At 36.3% G+C, this 27,322-nt stretch overlaps 1 protein-coding gene across 2 annotated transcripts in view; it reads right to left on the bottom strand.

Moving 5' to 3' along the window:
- Nucleotides 1-747: 747 nt before the first annotated feature.
- CPNE3 (copine 3) overlaps nt 748-27,322 on the bottom strand; it is a 45,265-nt gene continuing 18,690 nt past the window's right edge. The window contains exons 6-16 of one of the 2 annotated variants that reach the window (XM_032249936.1): nt 22,995-23,078; nt 20,239-20,328; nt 15,459-15,557; nt 13,658-13,744; nt 12,906-12,965; nt 12,230-12,363; nt 9,140-9,194; nt 9,007-9,058; nt 5,533-5,666; nt 4,230-4,466; nt 748-1,927 (exon numbers count right to left, since the gene is read on the bottom strand). In XM_032249936.1, coding sequence (XP_032105827.1) covers nt 1,805-1,927; nt 4,230-4,466; nt 5,533-5,666; nt 9,007-9,058; nt 9,140-9,194; nt 12,230-12,363; nt 12,906-12,965; nt 13,658-13,744; nt 15,459-15,557; nt 20,239-20,328; nt 22,995-23,078 — 1,155 coding nt within the window. In that variant the 3' untranslated portion in view covers nt 748-1,804. The remainder of the gene's footprint in view (nt 1,928-4,229; nt 4,467-5,532; nt 5,667-9,006; nt 9,059-9,139; nt 9,195-12,229; nt 12,364-12,905; nt 12,966-13,657; nt 13,745-15,458; nt 15,558-20,238; nt 20,329-22,994; nt 23,079-27,322) is intronic. The other variant, XM_032249934.1, reaches the window with a different exon arrangement.

Raw genomic sequence — 27,322 nt, forward strand, 5'->3', positions numbered from 1 at the left:
ATGGGGCAGCTTTTCAATAAAACCGAGAGGCACATCAACGTGGCACTGTATGCATTCACTTAAGGATGTATGATAAACATGCTACTTCAAATGGTAAATTATTAAAGATAATTGGCCACTATAAAAATATGCATAGCTTTAGCACATAGATCCTCAATAAAATATTCCTGAATCTATTATGAAAATGTAATGTTCACTAAGTAATATGCTGTAAAAGGTAACAATCAGAAAAAGAAATTCAACTCTAAAAAAACAGAAGCACATAAAATCCACTGTCTTTTTTTTTTTTTTTTTTTTTGTAACGAAGTTTTGCTCTTGTTGCCCAGGCTGGAGTACAATGGCATGATCTCAGCTCACTGCAACCTCAGCCTTCCGGGTTCAAGCAATTCTCCTGCCTCAGCCTCCTGAGTAGCTGCGATTACAGGTGCCTGCCACCATGCCCAGTTAACTTTTTGGATTTTTAGTAGAGACAGGGTTTTGCCATGTTGGCCAGGCTGGTCTCAAACTCCTAACCTCAGTGATCCACCCGCCTCAGCCTCCCAAAGTGCTGGGATTATAGGCATGAGCCACCGCACCTGGCCAATCCACTCTATCTTAATGCAGGAGTTGGAAAAGTTTTCTTTTTTCTTTCTTTTTTCTAAGTTACAGCAGGTTTTATGCCTAAGAAAATATGTTCTAGACATAGGAAATAGCACATTATTAAATTGCAAGATGTAATTTTGATTAACAGATAACCAGTATCATGAGTTTAAAAATCAGATGAAAATGGCACTTAAGAAAAGGAGAAAATGACTAAGTGGACCTGTACAAATCAATGTATGGGACCTTAGCAAGGAAAGTATAAAATCTTTTTTTTTTTTTTTTTTTAGTAAGTAGTTTTTCATTAGTTAGAAGGAAGTGGAATTCTGAACTTCAACTTATAGGTTTGGTCCTCTTATCTTTCCTGGACAAAGCAGTCCTAATCATTTTAACGAATCTCAATTAAAGCAACCTAATTATAGGATTCAGGACAACCTACCATCTGTGCATCTACAGTATCCTGAAAGTCACGCTCAGTTAATGAAAAGGCCAAATCTGACCATGTTTATAGTTTTCCACAATCAAATAAAATATCTAGAAAGACAAATAAAATGGCTTACTTACATGAGGTTATTTTTACTTGTTGATTGTACATTTAAAAAAAACTGAGTATGTGCCTTTCCTGCTCATTCAGTACTTTTCATAAAGTCCTAAGATGAGTGTATGCTGTTTTGTAAACCATAGTGTCTAAACTGCAGCAAAAATCAGATGTATTGAAAGGTAATTTTTACCTTCCAGAAAAGCACTGTATACAGAGTTACAAGAACAAATTCAGTATCGTATAATTTGAGAAGCTCTCACTATCAGGCATGGACAATGGCTTATAAAACATACACAGTGAATCAGGTACAGCAACTTGCAAACCACATCATCCCAACAGTTTTCCATTCTTCTTACTGACAAACATTTAAAAACAGCATTTTCATCATATGAAACTAAACAAAAACAACAATAAGATAAGCTTTCCCCACACTAGATTCTAATCCAAAGAGCCTCACTGCAATTACTGTAAATCACTATCAATCACTGAATTGACTGGGTGAAGATGGACTTGGCACTGTCCCCCCAAAAGAGCCTAGAAAGAATGCTTTAAACAGATATAATCCACAGAGAGAGATTTACATCATAAATGCTGAAGGCAAAAAGTACATAAACTGGCAGATACATGATTTGGGGTGACAGATGGCACTGCTCCACATAGCACAAAAGAATTCTGTGGAAGTGGTCACAGCTTCTGTTGTTTCGTGGCTGGGTTCTTGGGAGGAAGGAGTTTGTATGTGTTGAAGTAGCCCACCACCTGCTGGGGAATCTCTGCCAAGACACACTGAGCAAGTGCTTCTTTTGGAGCCTTGTGAAAAACAAAATCAAAGTGACTTTATTAACAACTGAATTTTTACTGGCTTCTTGATAAAAGACTAGGGATACTTCACAGCCACTAAAATGAAGCAATTCCAATTTAGAGGCCTGTACCTTTTCTTAGGAGCAGTCAATGAAATATGGAATGTACTAACAACCAATGTTACTTATGATTGCTATTACCATCCCTGCTAACATTTGTCAAGTCCTTTTTTGGTGACAGCATTCTAACATTTGATAATTTTGTTGTTGTTGTTGTTTTATAACTTTTAAATGTGAGTCTTTTATTCACTTGGTATTTTTTTTTTTTTACTTTTTATTTTACAACAATTATAGATTCATAGGAAGTTGCAAATACAATAAAGAAAGGTACCATGTACCCTTCACCCAGATTCCTCCAAAGGTAACATCTTGCATAACTATAGTACAGTATCAAAACCAGGCAGGTGACGTTGGTACAGTTCACAGAGCTTACTCCGATTTCTAGTTTTACATGTACTCATTTGTGTGGGTGTGTGTTTCTGTATAATTCTATGCAGTGGGTGTGTATTTCTATATAATTCATACAATTCTGATACCTGGGTAGATCTGTGTAACCACCACCACAATCAAGACACAGAACTACCTCAACACCAAAAAGATCCCTACCTAACATTATTACTTTATAATCACAACAACCCCCTCCTTCCCCTCCCATTGCTGGTGGGAATGTTACATGATATAGCCACTTTAGAAGACTTTAACAACTGCTTTAAGAATTAAACATGCGGCCGGGCGCGGTGGCTCAAGCCTGTAATCCCAGCACTTTGGGAGGCCGAGGAGGGTGGATCACGAGGTCAAGAGATCGAGACCATCCTGGTCAACATGGTGAAACCCCGTCTCTACTAAAAATACAAAAAATTAGCTGGGCATGGTGGTGCGTGCCTGTAATCCCAGCTACTCAGGAGGCTGAGGCAGGAGAATTGCCTGAACCCAGGAGGCGGAGGTTGCGGTGAGCCGAGATCGCGCCATTGCACTCCAGCCTGGGTAACAAAAATAAAACCCCATTCAGAAGTCCAATAGCGCAAAAATAAAGAATTAAACATGCAAATACCATATGACCCAGCAACTGCAATCCTAGGTATTTATCCCAGAGGAATAAAAACTTATGTTTGCACAAAAATCCATGCATAGGCTGGGTACAGTGGTACATGCCTGTAGTCCCAGCATTTAGGGAGGCCAAGGTGGGTAGATCACTTGAGGCCAAGAATTTGAGACCAGCCTGGCCAATATGGTGAAACCCCATCTCTACTAAAAAATAGAAAAAAAATAGCCAGGTGTGGTGGTATGCGCTTGTAATCCCAGCTACTCCAGAGGCTGAGGCACGAGAATCGCTTGAACCCAGGAGGCCGAATTTGCAGTGAGCCAAAATCACTCCACTGCACTCTAGCCTGGGTGACAGAGTAGACTCTGTACCAAAACAAAAACAAAACAAACAAACAAACAACAATTAAAAAAAAAAAAACCCATGTGTAAATGTTTATAGCAGCCTTACGTATGGGAGAGAAAAAGTGGCAAGAGCCAGATATCCTTCTGCGGGGAAATGGTTACACACACAGTGGTTTATCCATACCATGGAATATGACTCAGCAATAAAAAGGAGTACTTGCAAAAACTTGGTGATTCTTAAGAGAATGATGCTGAGTGGAAAAATAAGCCAATCTCAAAAGGTTGCATATTGTACCATTCCATTTATATGACATTCTTAAAATGACAAAATTATAGAAATGAAGTTCAGATTAGTAAGTGGTTTCCAAGGGTTAAAGAAGGGATAGAAGTAGAAGGGAGGGGATGTGGCTAAACAAGAGCAATGAGAGGGATCCTTGTGATGCATCTTGATTATACCAATGTAAATATACTGGCTGTGATTCTGTACTATAGCTCTGCAATATGTTCCCACAGGAGTAAGCTGGGTAAAATAGTCTTCCAAGAGATATTCATCAAATGAAACCTCCAGCTTGAGGGGAATTTGGCATACACTTACATAGAGTTTTTCCTGCTGTTACAAAGGTAAAGATAAAATACTCATGACATTTGCAATACTATTCTAAAACAATTTATCATATAGACTGCAAGAAGCACATAATTTACATCCTGAAGCAACACTGACAAATCAAATGGGAGCTCTCAAATGGACAAAGAACAGTGTTCACATATCCTTTAAGCCCTCACACCTACTCAGCTGCCTCATTGTGGACAGGCAAAGGTCTGTGTTCAATCACTTGGGTGTCTGAGTAGGGAGGAGTGGTACTCACATTCTGGAACTGTCTGAAAGGCACAAACTGGACAATATCTCTGATGGCCACTTCGCCTGATGGGGAGCGGAGACTTCCACCATCACCATCCAGAAACTCCATGGCGCCAAAGTCAGCACCTCCAACTCCAACAATGATGATGGACATAGGCAGTTTGGAGGCATTAACTATAGCTTGCCTGGTTTCATCAAGGTCTGTGATCACACCATCAGTAATAATCAAAAGTACAAAATATTGCTGCCAGAAAAAGAAAACATGTTCACTGAGCAAGTCAAGCGATGGTTAATGGCATCTCTGGCTTGATGAGTCATCCGATCTTTCTTGTTCATTTTCCTTGTCAGTCTCTACCCTGGCTACCACCACATAAAATATTCCAAGCTTCTCTGATGACAAGGAAATGGACTCTTGCAAAAATACAGGTTAATTAAAAGTGCAGCAGACCACAAAATAGGGTTGGCAAAATACATGGAAGCAAGACATCTAAATGTCAAAGATTAACCTTTCAATAAGGCTAGGAATAAACAGTTTAACTCAAGTATTAAATATGTCAAAGTATCAATCAAGGGAGCAAGTGGAAATTTCATTCTCAGAAGATCAAATAAATATAAAAATATTAGAATTGTTTACCAAACTAAAACACACACACAAAAAAATAGATATGGTTTAAGTGACAAAATCATTCCCCAGGTTATGTTGCCTAAGATAAACCTTTTCAGAGAGCAGTAAAATGTTACATAAAGTAGTAATGAGCCATTTAAGTCTAAAATAGAAATAAGAGTTACAATATTAGCTAACATACGTTGAGTGTTTACTCTGACCCAGGCACTGTACACTTTATATGACTTATCTAACCTTTACAACAACAGTATGAGATAGTTCCCCTAACTTGCTTCTGCATATACTGAAGGTTAAGAGAGATTTGGTATCTAAGGTCCAATAGGTCATGGTTAGCTCATTGAAATATCTTTATTACAATAAGAAATCCTGCAACAGCAACTCATGTGGTAAGTTTTCACAAGCCTTAATTTGTTATATCTACCTCAAAAAGGTAGACGATAGGCATTTTATCTAAGAAAGTTAATTCAAAGGACAGATACAAGACACATAAACGCCAAGTATTCTTTTGTTGTTGTCTCATTTTTAACCATCACTAGTACAACAACAAAAATCACTCCCAAACCAAGAATGACTATTGTGTCTTGCCTTGACTTTGTATCATGACAACCCAAAAAAAATTTTAAAATGGCACCAGGAGCCACTACCAATCCACATTCTTCCCATCCCCTGGCCACGGAACACTTACGGAAGCTGTCTGCTGTTGTGTGGCTGCAGCAGCAAACCTGGCCACATGATTTATGATTGGAGAAAAATTAGTTGGTCCGTAGAGTTTTATCTGAGGAAGGCAAGCCCGATATGCCTCTATAATGCCTTGGATTCCTAGAACAAAAAAAGCAGTATTAAAAATGTTCAAGCACAACGTGTTTATTCACAATACTGGCTAATTTGATTATATATATTAACATATAGTGCTTTAAATAGTCAAAAGTTCTATATGCAGGAGTTCCTCTAAGCTCTGTGTTACATAACTCCATAGGTATGCTCCATTGCAAAAATCTATAACCTCTGTCCTCATTCAGTAAAAGGGATTTACTCCCATCTCAGTCAAATTATTCATTAGTCTACAGTAGGACTGTTACATTTGTGCTTAATTTTTTCTTTTTGAGACGGAGTTTCGCTCTTGTTTACCCAGGCAATGGCGCAGTCTCGGCTCACCGCAACCTCCGCCTCCTGGAGTCAAGCAATTCTCCTGCCTCAGCCTCCCGAGTAGCTGGGACTACAGGCGTGCACCACCATGCCCAGCTAATTTTTGTATTTTTAGTAGAAACGGGGTTTCACCATGTTGACCAGGATGGTCTCAATCTCTTGACCTCATGATCCACCTGCCTCGGCCTCCCAAAGTGCAGGGATTACAGGAGGGAACCACCATGCCTGGCCCATTTGTGCTTAATTTTAGTGCATGTTGGGAATGTAGCGCTCATAGAAAACAACGGAAAATGTTCCACATCATACAACTGATGATAAAAGGTAAGAAAGTGTTATTAATAAAATGAAAAATCATTTGCATATGCTGCTGGAGTTTCTACAGAAATACCAGATGGCCATAAACCTAATATTAATTCTAGTTAATTCGCTGATACAAGTGTTTATTCAATAAGTTAAAGGTTAATCATTGTACCACAGACTGTATTAGTTCCAAATATTAACTTCCAGGTTATTTATCCATTTTGCTGCAGAAGCACTGATATGTTTCTTTAGGGGTACTGCCCCTAGACCTGCTGAGGCGTTGTCATCAAAGCCACTGAGATTCAGAGATTGTTTATTACAGCAGCACAACCCAGTGAAAGTTGACTGACATTGCTGGTCAAAGCACTGCTGATGAAATTTGTATCCCACACACGCACCTGTTCAATCTGCCTGTAATATCAGAGCATTTAGGATGCAGATAGGATAACAGAAATTCTGAAGAATTTCCAACAATACTGCTGAGATCATCACACATACTTGCCACAAAAGAACTTAATGTAAATCAGAACAGGCCTCTTGCTTTTAAAATGTCTGCTAGAACACAGATTAACAAAAAAGAGAAGCATCTATAGTCATGGGTCACTTACCAGTGGGGATAAATTCTGAGAAATGCCTTGTTAGGCGATTGCATAATCGTGCGATCATAGAGTGTACTCACACAAACCTAGATGTTATAGCCTACTACACACCTAGGCTATATGGTATAGCCTATTGCTCCTAGATTAAAAATCAGTACTGGATATTGATATACTGAATAATATAGGCAATTATATCAACTGTACTTTTTCTATGTCTTTACCGTAAAAGTATAGTGTTATAAGCTTATGGGCCTACTGTCATACATGTGGTCTGTCAATGACTAAAATGTCATTATGCAGTGCATGACCATACTTGGCTTAAAAGCTTCATGAAACCAACTCTCTCCTCTTAAAATTTAAGAGTTCCAATAAACTCCTCTTAGTTCCTTTGAACTTAGGAACAAGTAGTCTTATGAACAACCTTTGAGAACATAACTAATTCATATGCAGAGGTGATTTTACATGCATAAGGTCGTTGTAACTAGGAGTCAGTCCAGCAGTAACAAAGGTAAAATAATTCATTAATTTCTTCACAAATATCAATAGCCTTCAATTCCCCAATTAAAACTGAATTGTGCCAAAACTCTTTCTATGCATCAAAGTAACAAGTTATTTCTAAGGCATATTATTTCTAAGGCAACTAGGTTCAATGATTAGTTAGGAAAAGGGGAAGAAACTTCCTTGCCTTAAAATAAGGCTCTGAGCTTTTTGCTGGACAGTTATCTCCTTTGTTTAAAACCAAACTGATGCTTTTTCCAGAGTGTAAACCACTTGGTGAACAGCCCAAAGATGGGGTTACATTACTTACACAGGGACTAAACTTCTAAAATGAATTATGTCACCCATATTCTGTTACAATAAATGAAAGCTAATTACAACAAATTCCAAAAATTATTCCACTTTCATTATAAACATGAAGCATATTTCTTAAAAAGAATAACATTCCCAGTTTCAAATGGCTAGGGAATAGAAGAGGTCATAACCAGCCACTGAAAGTGCACCAAGGGAACACTGAGTTAGTATGGAAAAAGTGCTCTGGGGAAAAGAACAAAACCATATTGCAAACTGCTGCCATGGCCCCCCCCTCCCCCCCGGAGAATTGTTCATGCTCTTCCACCTTATGAATATCGCTTAGGAAGAAAAGGAAAAAACACTTTCTTCTGTTATAAAGCTACACATTTGTAATTGTCAAAAGAGCCCTTAGCAGAAAATTAGCTTATTGTCTAGAATTTTAAATTATGCCTCTGCTCCCACACCTACCTTCCCTTCTCCAAACTCTTCAGTCTTATATATAATTTAGTGGAAGGGCTAGCATTTTCGGTTGATTGCTCAATGTGGTAAAAAAACAAACAAACAAAACAAGCACTGGGACATTTGAGGTATAAGGAAAAGAAAAACATGGCTGGGCATGGTGGCTCATGCCTCTAATCCCAGTACCAAGGCAGAAGGCAAAAAGATAGCTCAAGGTTAGGAGTTAGAGATCAACCTGGCCAACAGAGTGAGACCCTGACTCTATTTTTTTAAATAAATAAAAGAAAAAAGTAAAATGAAAGACAAAGGTCTGCCTCCTGCTCTCTACACAGAGGAAAGCTGCTATAGAAGCTCAATTCTTTGTTGCTTTTGCTCATCTCAGCTACTTACAGAATACTGTGTGAGAAACAAGTATTAGATGCTGGATACTTTTTTCTTTGTAGAAAGTGACTACTACTTTGAAAAAAGCTTCAAAAGATCTGTATATTAAACTACTAGTTTTATTGGAGGTTTCTTTTTAAATCTATTTATATGTGAAAATACTTTTAATATATGATTATTTGTATTGATCTACTCCAAAGATTGAGAATTTTTTTGTCCTATTAAAGTTATTAAGGTAGAAGGATTTAGCTGACAACCTTCATCATCATAATACTGATTTGCCCCATAAATATCATTACCACCCTAACCACCAACCTGGTGCAATTCTTCTACCTTATACAATAGAAAGTTAAATATGTAAGAAGATGAAACCTAGAGATGAAATTTGAGTAGTTTTAATCACAAGAAAAAAACAACAAAGAACAAAGTAAAGACTAGTGAGCCTTTCCATTTGAGGTCATCATGTTTGTTTTTTAACTTACCATTACAGTAGGGATTGGATGGGTTGAAGTTCATTGGAAATTCATGTGATACCTGTCAAGGATGGAAAAAGGACTGATGAAGCCTGGGTTGCTTTTCTAGGAGGCAAAGCTTTAAAATGAGATTTCCTCTTACCTGCCACTGAGGAGGTATCTGAGCTCCAAAACCAAAAGCTGGAAACATCTTATCACTAAAAAGAAAAAAAATTTAATAAAATGTTGTTTCTTCAAAATAAAAAGGGCTTTATCATTGCTCACAATAAAATCAATATGAGCTCATTTCAAAAACAATTTTTCAAAATCTTAGAAAAGTATGAAAATAAAACAAAGGTTACCTATATTAACTGCCAAAGAGAATCAGTGCTAATATTTGACAACTCTCATTCTAGATATTTTTCTGTGCACCGAGGGAGAAAAATACTTCTCCCTATAGATTTTATAGAAATGGAGTTTATAGTCATATTTTATAATCTACTCTGTTCTACTTAAATCTTGTGTATCATTTCAGTGATCAAATGAGTAAATGCATGAAGCCCTGAAAACCACAATTCCTTTTTTTTACTTGTTTATAGCAAACTCTTTTGGTAGCAAAACCTGACCTCAAATTATCAGAGGTAATCAGTAGCTTTTATTTACGCCACTTAATACAAATATTCATATATTAGGGATGGGGACAGTGGACCTGAATAGATAACATCACGTGAATAGCCACTGAGTATCCCAAAGTATGGATATCCTCCCCCAGATGTCTGATAGCCAATGTTCTGCCATTATAAAACATTGTAATGAACATAATTTTTCTACAAGGAATATTCTTTTCATATTTATTCTTAACAGTTAGTTTTGCATTGAACATAGAGCCAATGCCATGTCAGAAATATTTCTCCCAGGCTGAGGTGGGAAAATCACTTGGGCCCAGGAAGTGAGGGTGCAGTGAACCGTGGCTGCACCACTGTACTCCAGTGTAGGCGCCAGAGCGAGACCAAAAGAAAGAAGGAAAGAAACATTTTCCCCCAGTTTGTAGTCTGTCTTCAATTTTGTTTAAAGCGTCTTTCTTTGGTCTTTCTCTTCATAGTTTTTAATATTAATGAATGTGAATGCAAAAAATGTTTCATGATTTTTGCCTTTGCTTTCTTGCTTAAAGGTTGTCTGGCTGGGTGTGGTGGCTCATGCCTGTAATCCTAGCACTTTGGGAGGCCGAGGTAGGTGGATCGCCTGAGGTCAGGAGTTCAAGACAAGCCTGGCCAACATGTGAAACCCTATCTTTAAAAAAAAAAAAAAAGTTTTTCCTCACTACAAGATTATTAACAATTCACATATATTTTCTTCTAGAACTTTAAAGTTTGCTTTTGATATTAAACTCCTAATTCATCTGGAAAGTGTTTTGAGTAGGATATGAAGCAGAAATTGCTGCTCTTTAACAATATCCATTCACTCCTTTAATAATAGAACACCAGCCAGGCGTGGTGGCTCATGCCTGTAATCCGGCACTTTGGGAGGCCAAGGTGGCAGATCACAAGGTCAGGAGTTAGAGACCAGCCTGATCAACATGGTAAAACCCCATCTCTACTAAAAATAGAAAAATTAGCCAGGTGTGGCGGCCCACATCTGTAATCCTATCTACTCAGGAGGCTGAGGCAGGAGAATCGCTTGAACCCAGGAGGCGGGGGTTGCAGTGAGCCGAGATTGCGCCACTGCACTCCAGCCTGGAAGGTAGAATGAGACTCCATCTCAAAACAAAAAACAAAACAAATGAAAAAATAAATAATAGAACACCTGAGGTAGAGACTGCACCTCCTAGCTTCTCTGGGCTGGAACAGGTGGCTAGGATCTGGCAAACGAGATGTAAGCAGAAGTGATTTGCCACCCACTTCTGAATCATGCCCCTAAAAGAGAATTCACACACACTCCCTGGTCCCTCTCTTCTCTTCCCACTGGTTGGACAAGATGAGAACCAGAGCTATGGACAGGGATGAAAGCTGTGAATTGGGAATAGCAGAACTGCCCTATCAGTTCTGAACTATTTTACTTACCTCTAGACATGCAACATGAAGTGAAATAAACCTCTATTTTCTCAAGGCTACTTTGTCTTTGTGTGTTCATTTCAGCAGTTTTGTCTGTACTCTAATTTATACATAATATTATCCTAAAACATGCAAGTATGAGTCAATTCAATTCTTGTCCAAATGATCCAAATTCAATTCTTGTCCAGTTTGACAGCTTTTACAACTCCTTCCCATAAATTCACTTATACATATGGGTCTATTTCTGGACTGTTTGCTTGGTTCCACTGGTCATATCCTAATTCCATGCTCTCAATTAAGATAACTTTTAAAATATCTGCTAGTGAGAAATTATTAATTTTGAAATTCTATATTATATCTAACCAACTTTCTAAGCTCTCACTGTTTTCTAATAAAATCACTTTCTATATATGTTAAATACATTTAATCATCTTTCCCTTAAAACTTACTAGCCTGAAATTGGAATTGCCATCTTGCTTCAGATTTATTTGCATTTGCCTAAAAATTTCACCCCTTTAAATGCTACAGATTAATGAAAAACCCCATTGACATGTAAATAAAATAATAATAGGCAAAAGCAAGTGAAAATGTATTCTCTACTCCTAACAGATCCAGGAAAAACACTACTAATGCAGACATTTTCCCTCTTGTTTAGTAAACCCTCAAGAGGACCTATTTAATATTTAAATCTATTTAAAACCTAACCATTAATAAACATTCAGAATATTTTATAGCAATTAGATCTAGTTATCCTTCAGCACTTGTTAAGTCACCATTAAAAAGTAATTTGGCAACTAACAAGGAGATAGATATGTTAAGAAACAGTTTTTATTAGTGTTTATAAAACATGTCATCTGGGCTTTAATCACTCATATAACTTATGCCTAATGAATAAGTGCCGTGGAAACCAGACCAAAGAAACAAGATTTTTGCTGACATCAGTCAGGAATTAAATAGCAAACTATATGTAATATAAAGCAAAGTATATACAACATATTATAACTAATCACAGCAAGATATTAGAGATCAAAGGTGAACAGTAAGATTGCCATAAAGAGAAAAATAAAAGATAAGACAAGGGCGATTTTAGGGAGAAAGCATCATCTTACCACATATATCAAAGTACCAGCCAATGAAACAAAACTACCCTTTCTTGGGAATTGTGCAAACATGTATTTTCATTTTTCCAAAGTCATACTCACGCATCATAATCCTGAATGACCAGTCCCACAGACCAGATAGCAGTCAAATACTCATTAACACCATTGGGGCTGATGTAATGAAGGGAGTCTGGAGAACTTGGGTCACCATTGGAGCCAGTGAAGTCCACCCCCACCTGCCAAATAACAATTGCAGCCCTTACTAAGGAGAAGGCAGGGACACCTGCGCTTGATGTCCAGGAAAACTTCAAGAGACAGGATATGCAAACTTAAAGCATTCATCCTGGAGCCCACTGCCACTTCCTAACAAATGCCTGCCACTGGTTCCATAGACAATTAAACAAGTAAAGCCTAAATGTGAAACAGCCTGCCGCACCTATTTTCTAGATGGCTTAATAATAAATTATTATACCCATTATTTAGGCTTAGGGCTTATCTTTTATAAGTCTGTATCACTTTCTAGTCCTTCAATTACTTCAGGATAACCACTGGTTTGTACACATCTGCTTTCTCTCAGGGGGAAGAGATCTCATCAACAAAGCTGAGAGCTTCACGGTGAGCCCAGACAACCTGCCTGAGGATGCTGAGGAGACTATGCTAAACAGAAGGTAAAAATTTCATCACAAAGTCAGTTTTGCAGTGAAGGAAAAAATACTGCAACATGGAGAAAAAAGCAACCTGTTATAGCCTATGCTGAAAAATTCAGTGTGTTACTTACGGTAAAATTCAGCTGACATCCTCCCATTATATAGTCAAGGAATGTGCATTCTACTGTAATCTAAAAATAAGAGAAAACTGTTAAAATTACAACTCTCCTACTATACAAGGGAGGCAAAAAAATCTTTGGCATATATTTTTAAAAGTTTGTAAACTGAACAGGGCATAATATAAACATGGAAATAACCCCTGCATTCAGGTTTAAGGTACCCCTTTCCCTGTGTGCCATAAATCTGTAAGATTTTACTTTATGATAATCATAGCAATGTTAAGATTAAAATATTAATGGCCAAAGATGAAATATACTCACTTTAAGTTTTAAAATATTAGTAATGAGTCCAGTATGTTGGATTTAATAACCATGGTAGTAAAGATTTTAAAAAACAAAAACTTGTTCATTCTAAGAAATCTTGGCTTTTCCCCTCTATTCATAACATTTCATATTGAAATTATGATGAGGATAAATGCACTGGGTCAGGTCATATCCACTAATGGGCTGAGAAAATACTACAATGCTTTATATTTCCTAAGATAATGAAAAACTTGTCCTTTGCTAACAAGTTGTTAAACCTTGGAAGCAGGTTACTTGAAAGATTTTTTTTTGCTCTTCCCTACTTGATCCTTTTTGCTAAAGGTGACCAGATACTCATGTGATTTTCAACTGCCTGAAATTCAGGTATCTGTTTAATATAAACCATACTAACAGGAGAACTTGAAATATGTTGTCATTATAAGTAGCCAAGGTCAACTGACCTCACACTGTTTCACACTGATAACACCTGAATTCTTGTAGCTTTTTTTCTTTTGCCTCTTTTTCTCATTTATGCATTCGAATTCAACCTATAGGAAGAGAAGACAAAATGTTACTTTTTATTAGCAATATTAGAAATGCCAATGTGAATTTAAATGAATGATTTTTTTTTCTTTAGAATCAAAGTACCAACTGATAAAGGTCTGCCACAAAATATAACTCTGAAACAATTACATAATATGTTAAGTATGTGGAATATTTATCAGGTAAATTTCCAACAATTGAGACACTCCTAAAATTGAATACCTTTCAAAATAGTTCCCCCAAATAAATTTTACCTCTACAGATAATTTCCTTGTAAATATTCCAAGTCATAATCTTTCCATTTAATAATAAAGGAAACAAAATATCACTACTAGCTGATACTAATATAAAGAACAAAAATATGCTGCAAAGAAAAGAAGAGAAAAAGTAACATCATAAAACAAATATATGAAGTCCAACTCTATGGTAAAATATGCAGCAAAGATCTTCTCTTTCCACTGGGAATACATGTTAGAAATTGATCTAACACCTCCTTTTGCTTTATATTTCCTTCCCCCAAAATACTGATCTTCCTTCTGTCTCCTGTCCACCCCACCCATATTTAGGGCTTGGCTCAAGTTGTTCTCCTCTATAACTTCTACTACTCTAGTCTTCTCTGATCTCCATCTACCTCTTTAAATTTCTACAACTATATGAAATGTAGTTACATACTCTGTGTTATTCTCAAGGGTCTCATTTAATTTTTTTCACAGTGATATTATAATCATCTTTAAGTTATACCTTCAAATTCTCACTGTCTTGCCTAATAATAGTACAAAAGATATTCAATACTTGATAAGTCACCTCTTCTGGTTAACACAAAGCCACTTATGTACTTCAGACAGTCATTACTAGTTTTCCAGGAATCAAACACTAAAAAATACATGTGGTATAACAAAATGATGTAAAACAAAATTATGTTAAAGAAATTCTTTGATGATTCAGGATCTTGCCAGAGTCTCAGTCACAATCATAAGTATTAATAACTGAGTATTAGAAATTTAAAAAAAAAGAAAAAAACAACTAAAAAAAGAAAAAAATAATAATGAGCATTAGAGCTATGGAAATTCCACAAACAGAATTCTCATTGAAAAAGGGCTAGATTACTTCACTTATTCATTTATACCTTCAGGCTCAATAACTGCTCTTTGGTCCTGCTGAAGTCTAGGCTTAATGACCCTCAGGCCCAGCTTTCAGTATTTCAAAGTCTATTTGAGAGGGGCAGGGTCATTCTACTACAGCACTAGATGGGTGCACTGGGGCTAACTGCCCTGCATTGGCGGCTGGATGGAACTGCTGGCCATGGAAACCAATGCCTACTTTTAAAGCTGATATTTCTCTCTTCTCTCTGTGAGTAAAGTGTGGTTCCCTCTAGGGATTGCCGGCATGGTGTTTGCCTTGGTGACTCAATACCATGATAAAATGGGAAAAAGGTTTGGAATTCTATTCCTAGTGACTGACATTGTGATGATCTTTGCTTTCCTCCATGTAGTTGCAGTCCTCATCTGGCATTAGTAGCTGTTATGTGGTGTTCTGCTCAATAAAATTCATACCCCAAGTATGAATTATGGGTTAAGTGATTATTAAACATATCAAAGCATTATGCAATATAGAGTAAAAGCATAGTAAACCGTTTGATGCTACAGGAGAAAAAGGACATACAGTAATAAACACGTGGCTGAACTATAAAGTATATGCAAATGCAAAGGTGTAACTTACAGGTGAGCTTCTGGAGGCTTCTTTCAGTTTTGTCATGGTGGTTTGAAATGTTCCAATGAGATCATGTGACCCATCATTGTCATAATCATAACACTCCACCTGAAATTAAATATAATAGAAATATATAAAAATCAATATAATTTTATTAAAGAGTATTGGCTGCAATCAATATAATCTATCATGAAGTGCCCTTTTAATTAAACTAAATGAAAATGTATAATATGCAGTCCCTACTTGGGAAAGTAGGAATTAACATCCTAGAGAAGCAATATTGAAACCCTTTCAAAGCCCAGGTATCCTTGGAATGGGGATCTAAGACAGAACACAGGCAGATGAAAAACACAAATACTGTTTCAATTCCACATTAAGCAATTTCCAGCTCCTCTATCATGACTTCTCTAAGGGCTGATAAAGGGCAAAATGGAGTTATATACCTTCTTTCTCATCCACTTCTTTGCTTATTACTATGCAATGGCTAAAAGCCATTGTCTGGAGAAAGAAAGGAAGTCAACATTCTAGGAAGCTAAAAATTATATAATTAAATCCTAGATAATTTAGAATTATGAAAAACATATTTCATTAGCTACGATCTGGTCACACTAGGCTTATATTAGAAGTTAGATATGATGAAGCCAGATTTGCATCATGATGAAGATCACAATTCTTACAATGAAAAGAACAATTCCAGGGTAAGAGTACGTAGTCCACTGAGGAAGTATCTACACTGGGTCATATTTACTCTATTTCCACGTGAGACAGGGTGAGTTCTAGTCTTAGATCTGGTTTTGATTAAATGCTCTCTCTCTCTGAAAGGAGAAAGAGCGGTGAGAGTATTTGAATTGCATGTAATTTCGTGACAGGTTGACAGAGCAGTCAGAGTAAACATTCACCAGAATACTAGAATATTCTTTGCAATGGGAAAAGTTAGGTGACATGAACTATCAGCAAGCAGAAGTGTTCAAGGGAAGCTGAAAACTGACTATGATTGTGAACATTTAACACTAATTTTTTATAGTACTTTATATCAAAACAGATTATTTCATTTCTGCAAACATGTACAATACTGTGCACATTCTCTAAACAGCCTTGTGAGGTAGACAGAGTGGGAATCCTGTTATTATGATGCCCATTTTGCAGAACTAAAACTAACAGGAATTAAATAAAAAGTCTTAGAAGATGGCATGCCTTGTCTGGTAACTAATACAGGTAAAGTAAAGCTGTGCTAAGGACACTTTGAAATCCTGCAGCCTGTACTTTAAAATAAAAGCATTTACCATCAGCCAATAGAGAGATTCATCTTGTTAATATCCTTCTCAAGGCCGGGCGCGGTGGCTCAAGCCTGTAATCCCAGCACTTTGGGAGGCCGAGGCAGGTGGATCACGAGGTCAAGAGATCAAGACCATCCTGGTCAACATGGTGAAATCCCGTCTCTACTACAAATACAAAAAATTAGCTGGGCATGGTGGCGCGTGCCTGTAGTCCCAGCTGCTCAGGAGGCTGAGGCAGGAGAATTGCTTGAACCCAGGAGGCGGAGGTTGCGGTGAGCCGAGATCGCACCATTGCACTCCAGCCTGGGTAACAAGAGCGAAACTCCGTTTCAAAAAAAAAAAAAAAAAAAAAAAAAAAATATCCTTCTCAAACTTATTAACTGCCAAACTAAAATGCTCAGGATTTTATATGTTTACTTGGCAAAGTGACTGTTTTTCCCCTCAGATCTATGAAATAAATGCTTAACACAACTGGAAGTCTTTCATTCCTTACTTGTATTTTCATTATTCTTCAGGAACACTAAAAATCAATCAATCAATTAAAACAGCCCAGATAGAGAATTTCAATTTTGAGTAACAGAAAGAGATTTTATTTCTTTAAGAAAATGCTTTGCAGGCATTTTGGCCACTGACCAAGTCTGACAGTCTGACTCTTGCCCTACTTAGTATCCAATTTTTAAACCAAAAGCCTTTTATATGACTCCTTAATGTGCCAAAGAAAAATAAATTTAGTAATTTCCATAATTATTTAGAGGAAGTAATAAGGTAGAAAATAAACTATCTTATTATTTTCATAAGTTCATGTTTTTTTAACAGACATTTTTCAATTATAGAAAACAGAGCTTTATATTTTAGATTTGTAATCAGGGAACACCAGTTTATATCTAAGACAAGATTAAGCTTTGACAAGGCCAAGATTTTATTTAAATAAACATTATGAAGGGCTAAAATTGTTCATATGTTTAGACTGTTCATATGTTAAAATTTCAGGAAATGTAAGAAATATTTTTAAACTAAAAGTTTTGATTACTCACTACAACAAATACATAGAAAAAGCCCTCTCGTCCCCTTTAAGGCAGACATGGTATTTATAATGCTGGCATATGTTCAAATATGGTTTGAGGTAAGATGATTTGTGTGATTTAATTTCTCTCTTTTCAAGAATTCAAAGACTAGTGCTATGGGCTGTTTAAACAATGGTATGCATAACAATACACGCATATGTATATATGCAAGTATTTAATAAACATGTATTCATATACATTTAATGGATATATAATACACATATATACATGCATATAATATACATAATAAACATGTGCAATAAATGTATACATATATACACATGTGCATATGTATATATGAAAGAGAATGTACACACCACACAATACTACATTCACTAAGGCATTCTCATTTTAGGCAAAGTGGCAGCATACATGATTATTTCTCATATTTACTTGATCTGACAAAAATAATACATGCTAGAATAACACACTGCAGCAAAGAAACTCCTGAGGATTCTGACTCTATTCTCTGCTCTAAAACTCTTTACTATCCCTATAAGCAATTTTCAAACAGTAAGAGAATCACAAATGTATGACTTTCTGATATTGCAAAGAAATGCAGAACTAAATGAAATAAAGTCAGTGATGATGTAGCAAACCAAGTTGTGTATAGTTAAAAACAAACCAAGAAACTTTTAGGAATGGAAGACATTCATCAGAAAAAGCTCAGAAAATCAGTTTACTTACTATAATAAAATAGCCCTGTAAGCATGCCACTGTGAGCAAAAAAGTTTAAAAAATACTGTATTGTTGTTAACATGTCATTATACACAATCAAATGGTTCTGGCTTAGACATTTTTCCCCAGATTTTCTTGCCTTCTGACATCTAATGATGTTCTATTTTTAATAGGAAAAGCAAAAGTCTGGATTTGGTATAATGATAAAAAATAATTTTTATAGCTAGTTTTCAACTATTTATTTTGGGCCTGGATTTTCACTACTGTTTGAAATACTATGCAAATCATATTTAGATTGATTTTTAAAGTTCTTTACAAACTCGAAGCAATTTCTTATGGATCTCAGAAATGAAGCATTTTTTTTTTGGTTTTTGTTGGTTTTTTTTTTTGAGATGGGGTCTCGCTCGGTCACCCACGCTGGAGTGCAGTGTGAAGTAATCTTGGCTCACTGAGACCTCCGCCTCCCAGGCTCAAGTGATCCTCCCACCTCAGCCTCCCGAGTAGCTGGGACCACAGGTGTGTACACCACACCCAGCTAATTTTTGTACTTTCTGTAGAGACAGGATTTCATCATGTTGCCTAGACTGGTCTTGAACTTCTGAGCTCAGGCAATTCACCTTCCTCAGCCTCCCAAAGTGCTGGGATCACAGGCCTGAGCCACCACGCCTGGCAAAAATGAAGCAGGTTTTCAGTAACAATGGGGCACAAAATTTTTACAAAAGTTTCACTTTTGCTAATTTAATCTTCACTTTTCTGCAAGGCAGAAATTATTAACTCTGTTATAAAAGTGAAGAATCCAGGTGAAATTTCCCACTAATAAGCAAAATAAATAAATAAATGTGAAAAAGTTCAATTACCTGTCCAAAATCCCTTAGTCAGTTAAAGCACTAAATCAAAACTTGAACTGTGGTCTGACTCCATTTCTTATACTTATTCCATTATCACCTTGCCTGCTTTTATCATATTCATTATCAAAAAAAGAGAAAAACAAACCAAAAAACCCTTTGATCTACTGATGTCTTAACATAAAAAAGACTTCTATCTGTAATCATGTAAAGATAATAATTCTAGTACAAAAGTGTCATATATATATATATATATATATATATATGTATAGACTTTTCATTCTCAACACCACTCCATAAGTTTTCTTTTATTTAGACTTTCACTCTTTTTTTTTTAGTAAATACCTATGAATAAAAACATTAAAAAAAATACTGAGACATCTGCTATTTCCTGTTCATATTCCACTTCCCTGTAACTCTAAAACTAAAGCCTTCTAAAAGCTTTCAATTAATTACTTATCTCATTCTGAAAATAAAGCAGAAAAATGCCATCAATACTCCCCTCCCTTGCTAAGGACAGAAGCAAGCTCTGAGTTCTTAGGGTAACATGTGCTTCTATCTGCAACAGACATATCAAAGGCAAATCATGTAGTTTGAGGTTCCTATAAGCAGAGCAGAGGAATCTTATTAAAAGGAAAAAATATTAAACAGGGCATTTTATTTTTAAAAATACAGAATAAAATAGAAATTACCCTGTTTGACTAAGCATTAGGTCAACAGATTAATCAAACATGCCTGCTCCTCAAACTACGTCACTTACCAGAAGACGCTTCTATTTTAGTATTATTCTATACACAAAATTTAACTCTATAGGTGTCTGTTACATCAATTACTTCCTTTAAATATCTTACATATTAATTTTATAAAATAGATGAACATGTGTATATTTTTGTATGTATTACATATATATATAATTTCAAATTACCTTAATGGTTTTGTCCATATCTCCGTAACACAGGGAGTTAAGAGAGATCTTAAAAGGCCTCCAAACAGGATTCAAGTTGTTTTTAATGACCTATAAAAATGTCATTTCAAAAAGCTGTTAGAAAAACTTCCAGTTCATTAACATTTTGCTCCTGCCCTTTCTTAGGTTCTTGCTATACTCTCAACATTCATCCTCTACCTCTACATGAACTCAATGTTTTCCACAAAAAAACCAGCTAGAACAATATTATACAACTGTTACATGAAATATGTAATAAATTGTCCAGTTGTGGTACATTCTGAGGAAAGAAGAAAACTATTTGGAAAATATATCTACTTATTACAAGGAACACTTAGAAACTGCAGAGGATGGCCGGGCGTGGTGGCTCACAACTATAATTCCAGCATTTTGGGAGGCAGAGATGCGCAGATCACCTGAGGTCAGGAGTTTGAGACCAGCCTGGCCAACACGGTGAAACCCTGTCTCTACTAAAAAAACATAAAAATTAGCCAGGTGTGATAGTGCACGCCTATAATCCCAGCTACTCGGGAGGCTGAAACAGGAGAATTGCTGGAACCCAGAAGGCAGAGCTTGCAGTAAGTGGAGCTCGTGACACTGCATTCCATCATGGGGATAGAGCAAGACTATGTCATTAAAAAAAAAAAAAGGAACTGCAGAGGATTATTGATTTTATTAGCAGCCAAGGTTTCATTGTAGGTAGGCCACAGAAGATTCAAATATGAAATAAGAAAAGGTAAATATGGAATAAGAAACTCACTGTGTTGGCTGGCACTGAGTTGGAGAGATAAGCCTACATTTATCATTTAAAATTGTAATACTATCTATACATACATAATAAACAGATAAACACAAATATACATACTTCTTGGCTGTATCCACTGAAAAGGCCTCAAAGCAATGATATCCAGCAGCAATGAGCACATTTAGCATTCAGATGTCGGTGTCTAAATGCTACTATGCTGTTGCAGGAATAGGGTTTATTAAGAGATATGGCTCATTCTGGCTCTGGGACAGGGAAAGTACAAGTGGAACTGAGGACATCCTCTAACTTAAGAGAATGTTTAAAGACAAATGAGGTCAAAAAGAAAAACCCAGAGCCATTTTAAGGAGCTCTCTCTAGTCAAACTTGGATTAATCTGAGCAGCAAAAATATACTAATGAGTTAAATACAAAGCATACAGTGTTATAACAATCCATGAGTTTAAAATGATACTAAAAATAAAAGGAAAGTGAGAGAAGAGACGAAAGAGGAGTGCCTCTAATATAAGTAAATAGGATAAAAGATGCTTATATAAGAAAAAGGATAAAAGATTTTGAAAAATCACAATTTTACTGCCCATGATACATAATTGATTAGGCAAGGATCATCAATGGATGCTAAAACCACTGGTTGAAATGCTAGGTAATTCATGCAGTCTCATAGTTTCACACCACGTACCACTTATTCATTACAAAGGGGAAAAATGGGACTTTATATTGTGAGAGCTGGTGGTCCTCAGTTTAACCAAGTATTTAAGCATGACATCATCAATGCTGGGCAGCCTGGCACCATAAGGCTCCTGAAAATGTAAAGCAAAGGCACACACATAGTGTTCTTGACAGAAACGTTTGATCTAGATCTAGTTGTGAGGAAACAGAAGAATCCAGAATGTTGGGCATTCTGGTCTCGATTTTCAAGAAATTCAGTGGCACCAAGGTATAAGGAAGATAGGGAGAAGAGTCCTCTATTGGGAATATAATAGTCAAATGCAAAATATGACCGTTGGCTGGATTCTGGACAAAACAAAGCAAAATAAAATACACATAAAACGTGGGACAACTGAGGAAATCCGAAGATGAATGGTACACTGAATGATGTTACATTTAGCTATCTTAAATGTTAATTTTCTCAAGTATAATTGTATAGAATGCCCCTATTCTTTAAACACATCTGCTGTAGCACTTATTTATTTATTTATTTTGGGGTGGGTCTCACTCTGTCACCCAGGCTGGAGTACACTGGTGCAATCTCAGCTCATTGTAACCACCGCCTCCTAGGTTCAAGCAATTCTTGTGCCTCAGCCTCCTGAGTAGCTGGGACTACAGGAACATGGCACCACACCTAATTTTTGTATTTTTACTAGAGATGGGGTTTCACCATGTTGGCCTGGCTGTTCTTGAACTCCTGACCTCAAGTGATCCACCTGCCTTGGCTTCCCAAAGTGCTGGGATTACAGGTGTCAACCAGCACACCTGGCCTGCTGTAGCAGTTAAAGGTAAGTTATGATGTCTGCAACTCCATTAGGATGATTCTGCAAAAGGAAAATATATGTGTGCATAAGTGTGTGTGTGTGTGTGTGTGTGTGTGAGAGAGAGAGAGAGAGAGAGAGAGAGAGAGAGAGAGAGACAGAGAAAGATAGAAAGAGAGAGAGACAGAGAGAGGAACAGAGACAGAGAGAGACAAAGAAAGACCACAAGTGTGTGGGGGTGTGTCCATGTGGTGAATCTAGGTGAGGGGTGCAGAGGAATACATTTAGTATTCTTTATATGGCTTAAAATTTTTCAAAATAAAAATCATAAAGTATGGTAGCAGCTCCTCATTGAAAGAAAAATACGTGAACATGGTGATCTTGTGGCTCGGCTATATGTAAGTCCAAACTCAGATAGATATTTTTATAAATATAAACTTTTTAAAATTCAGATTATGATAATTCCAAAGAATACCTCCACTCTGCTTTTCAAATTCAAATATTCACCTCTGTCCGATGAACCATTAGCCAGTTTCCATCAGATGTCTGCTTGTGGAATTCCAGGTATGGATCTGACTTTCCAAAAATATCCTACATTTAAAACAAACAATTAAAAGCATTTATTTTCCTCTGAACCCATGAAACCATGTGTGACCACACTTTATAAATGTTGGCAACCACCTGAAGTCTAACTCTATAGTGTTGGTAGTAAATACACATCCCATCACCTTTCTCACTAACTTAGAAACTTACTGAAGTTTACTAGGGAGAATTATCAAAGCGCTTGTAATAAATGCTTATAATCCTGTATATCATACCCTTACTTCTCAAAAACATGACAGTTTTAAAATACTGTGGTCAAATGTACCATAAGATATGTTTTTGGCTTGTTTTTACCTTTAACCATTTTCATTCACCTATCACTGAGTAGTTTTATATAAATGATACCACAAACATTAGTCACACCAACTCTATGGAGGCAGGGCAGTTATCAGTGAGAAAATGGATTCAGAGGAGTTAATGATTTTCCCAAGATCACATATCCAACTTATTGATGGATGCAGGCCTTAAATTCGTATCTCACCCTTCTATGTCCAAAACTCCTTCACCAATACCACACGTTTTTACATACACAAATGACCGGAGGTAGATAAGTAGAACACATAATAGAAACACTTCAAGGGCACATCTTTTATTTCCTCTGTAATTCACCACAGAACTTCTATACAATGCTCACGTACACTAAGTGCTCAAAAATACCCTTATCACGATCCTTAATACATACACATTCACACACAGAGAGATAAAATTCTGGAAAAATGTAGGAATCACTCACAGAGGTTAAACTCAGGTGGTAAGACTATGGATGATTTTTTCTCATTTTCATGTATCTTCATTTTGAAATTTGCATATTCCTTAACATATATGACTTGTTATTTTTGAAGATGAAAGAACACTTGTTAATCCCACAGGAATACATGCAGATACATCCCTAAGCTGAAGACTTCTTTAGTCCTGAATTAACCACAGTATTAAATTAAGAACTAAAATAATTTTCTCTCTTAAACACAAAGTTTAATGTCAAGCAAATAAAATATTTGATAGCCAAAAATATAAACACAAAGACTATGTGTTTAACCTTATCTCTAAGAAGAATCTTAAGTGAATGAAATAAACTTCTCCATGTTCCATTTTATAAACCTAAATAACAGCAACATAAGCGAGAGGTGTACTTTTCAAAAACATACTAACATGCCCTGTGTGATTTATCTTAAAAATAATCCTATGGAAAATGCAGAATATCCTTGTTATCATGTTGAAGGCCAAAGAACAGTGCTTGTTTGAAGGTTCATTAAGTTGTCAGTATTAGAACTAAAACAAGAATTAAACTTCCTGGCTCTGATCTCCAGGATATATTAAATAAAAGAAGCAAGGTGGAGGAAAGTGTACATCTAGTATGCTATGCTTATGCAAGGGCTGGGGTTAGGGAATATAAATACAAATATATACATACACACATATATATGAACACATAGATGAGTATATATACACACACACACACAAATACTTAGATATTTAAGAAACTGAATAATTAAATTATAAAAAATATAAAACATGACTTTTTTTTTTTTTTTATGGAGTCTCGCTGTCACCCAGGCTAGAGTGCAGTGGCACAACCTTGGCTCACAGCAACCTCTGCCTCCTGGGTTCAAGCAATTCTCCTGACTCAGTCTTTGGAGTAGCTGTGATTACAGTCATGCGCCACCACACCTGGCTAATTTTTGTATTTTTAGTGGTGATGGAGTTTCACCATGTTGGTCAGGCTGGTCTCGAACTCCTGACCTCGTGATCCGCTTGCCTCAGTCTCCCAAAGTGCTGGGATTACAGGCGTGAGCCACCACGCCTGGCCAAAACACAACTTTTTAAAAATTATTATCTACGTGAAAGAAAGGGGAAGCAAGGTAGACAGGGAGAGAAGATAAATTTCTTAAACATCTTGTTTTGTAGATTTTAGAGACATGAAATCTTTTACGTGATTATAAAACAAAATGTTTTTTTAAAAAGCAATCTCTAAATATCAAAAGCAAAATGAAACTAGTGTCAGCATAACCACACGAAAGAATCATTTCTCTAAATCATAAGAATGTGACTATATAACAAAAGTGGAATATATACACCTTAAAGACAAAAAGAACTTCAAAGAAAGTGCAAACTATTTCCAGTAAAAACAGTGTTACTAATAATATTGATATTTTTCTTCTAAAACTAATATATATGAGACAAAACAGATAAGCAGTTATGTTAATATCTTTAGCAATCAAGAGAAATGAGGTATCAATAAAAAATTCTGTAATCCTTTGCATTTTTGTTGTTGTTGTTTTGTGTTTTTTGAGATGTCACCCATGGTGGAGTGCAGTGGTAAGATCTGGGCTCACTGTAACCTCCCCCTCCTGGGTTCAAGCAATTCTCATGCCTCGGCCTCTGGAGTAGCTGGGACTACAGGTGTGTGCTACCATGCCCAGGTAATTTTTGTATCTTATTAGAGACAGGATTTGCCATGTTCACCAGGCTGATCTTGAACTCCTGACCTCAAGTGATCTACCTGCCTTCCAGAGTGCTGGGATTACAGGCGTGAGCCATCATGCCTAGCTAGTAATTCTCTATTTGAATTGGAAATAGTTGTGTAATTTTACAATTTAGCTTTTCTTAAAAAAAAAAAAAAAAAAAAAAAAGTATTTTCTGTATCTGTCCACTGAAAAGCCCTAGAAACCGTGAATGATAATAACACAACAGTGAGTACCCCTAGCACTGGACTGTGGTCTGTAAACAACAATTCCACCAAAATGAAGTAAGATTCCTTTTAATTTGCCAGTCTGAGGCAAAAACTAGATTTAAAAAGCCTGGAACATGACTTATTAAAGACAAAAAGAAGTTATTTGAAGCTCTTGTCATTCCATAGAGCAAATAAAATATCCAAAGACTCCTGGAGTTGTGCCAAATGGTCTCACGAACAAACTTAAAGGGATTCCCTCAGGCCAAAGCTGGAATAATTTAGGCATCTATGGCATCTATGAGAAGCAATCCATTGCAGTTATTAATATTTAAATCTATTACTTTACAGCAATTCTAAAACAGAACAAACAAACAAAAAAAACTTCACTGTCACATTTAGGGGATGTTAGGGAACCAACTTATAATTTTGAAAAATGGTAAATATGGAAGAAAACTCAAATATTTTAACTTGCCTTTCCTATATAAACTGTATGACAAAGTAAATAAATACCTAACGTGGAGAAGTTTATCTCTATACAAACATTCTTGCTAAGAAGCAAAAGCAATGATAGAGTGACGATATCACTATTTTACAGGCTCTTAATAATAAAACCAGGTAGTTATCATCAATGATCACAAACATCCCCAAAACACACAAGTTAGTGTGAGCCTCCTGATGGAATTGCATGCCACCAGTGATGAAACTGTCTTGCTAACAATTAAAAATACCAGACGATTATACTTCTAGATTCAATTGCCAGTTTACAGAAATTGGAAAACAAAAGTAGAGAAAGAAACATGTTAAATGACACCACAGGATTTAATTAGCCATCTTTAAAAAAAAATTTTTTTTTAAAGACGGTGTCTTTTAATTATAGTGCACTACAGCCTTGAACTCCCAGGATCAAGCCATCTTCCTGCCTCAGCATCCTGAGGAGCTGGGACTACAGGTGCACATCGCCTGTGCCCAACTCCTATGTGGAAACTTCTGCAGGACAAAGAAATCCGTTTTCTCCATTGAATAAATTCCATGAATGGATGGAAGAATAGATAGAAAAGAAAGAAAGGAGGGAGAAAGGGGAGAAAGATGTAAAAGGAAAGAAGCAATGTGCAGATTTATAAAGACTTAAGAAACACTTTAAACAATGTAATTGCTTAAACTGTCTTCAGAGATACATCAACATATTCATGGATGAAATGATATGAAGTCTGGGAGAAGAGAAAGTAGATAAGGGTAGAGATTAAACAAAATTGGCCATGAGTTATAATTGTGGAAAATGGGTGATAGGAACATGAAAATTGTTTTAAATAGTCTTCTATTTTCGTATATATTTAAATTTTTCCACAGTTAAAAAGAAGTCCCCAGCCTATAGTCTAAAATGTTTTCTTTACTTTTTTTTTTCCTTGAGACAGACACAGGCGAGAATGTGTGATTGCTGCTTACTGCAGTCTTGACTTCCTGGGCTCAGGCAATCCTCCCAACTCACATGAAACTGCAGGCACATGCCACCATGCCCAGGTAATTTTTGTATTTTTTGTAGAGATGGGGTTTTGCCATGTTA

The sequence above is a fragment of the Sapajus apella genome, unplaced genomic scaffold (assembly GCF_009761245.1).
Source record: "Sapajus apella isolate SASKATOON/1434 unplaced genomic scaffold, GSC_monkey_1.0 scaffold3, whole genome shotgun sequence".
In the NCBI taxonomy this organism is placed as follows: domain Eukaryota; kingdom Metazoa; phylum Chordata; class Mammalia; order Primates; family Cebidae; genus Sapajus; species Sapajus apella.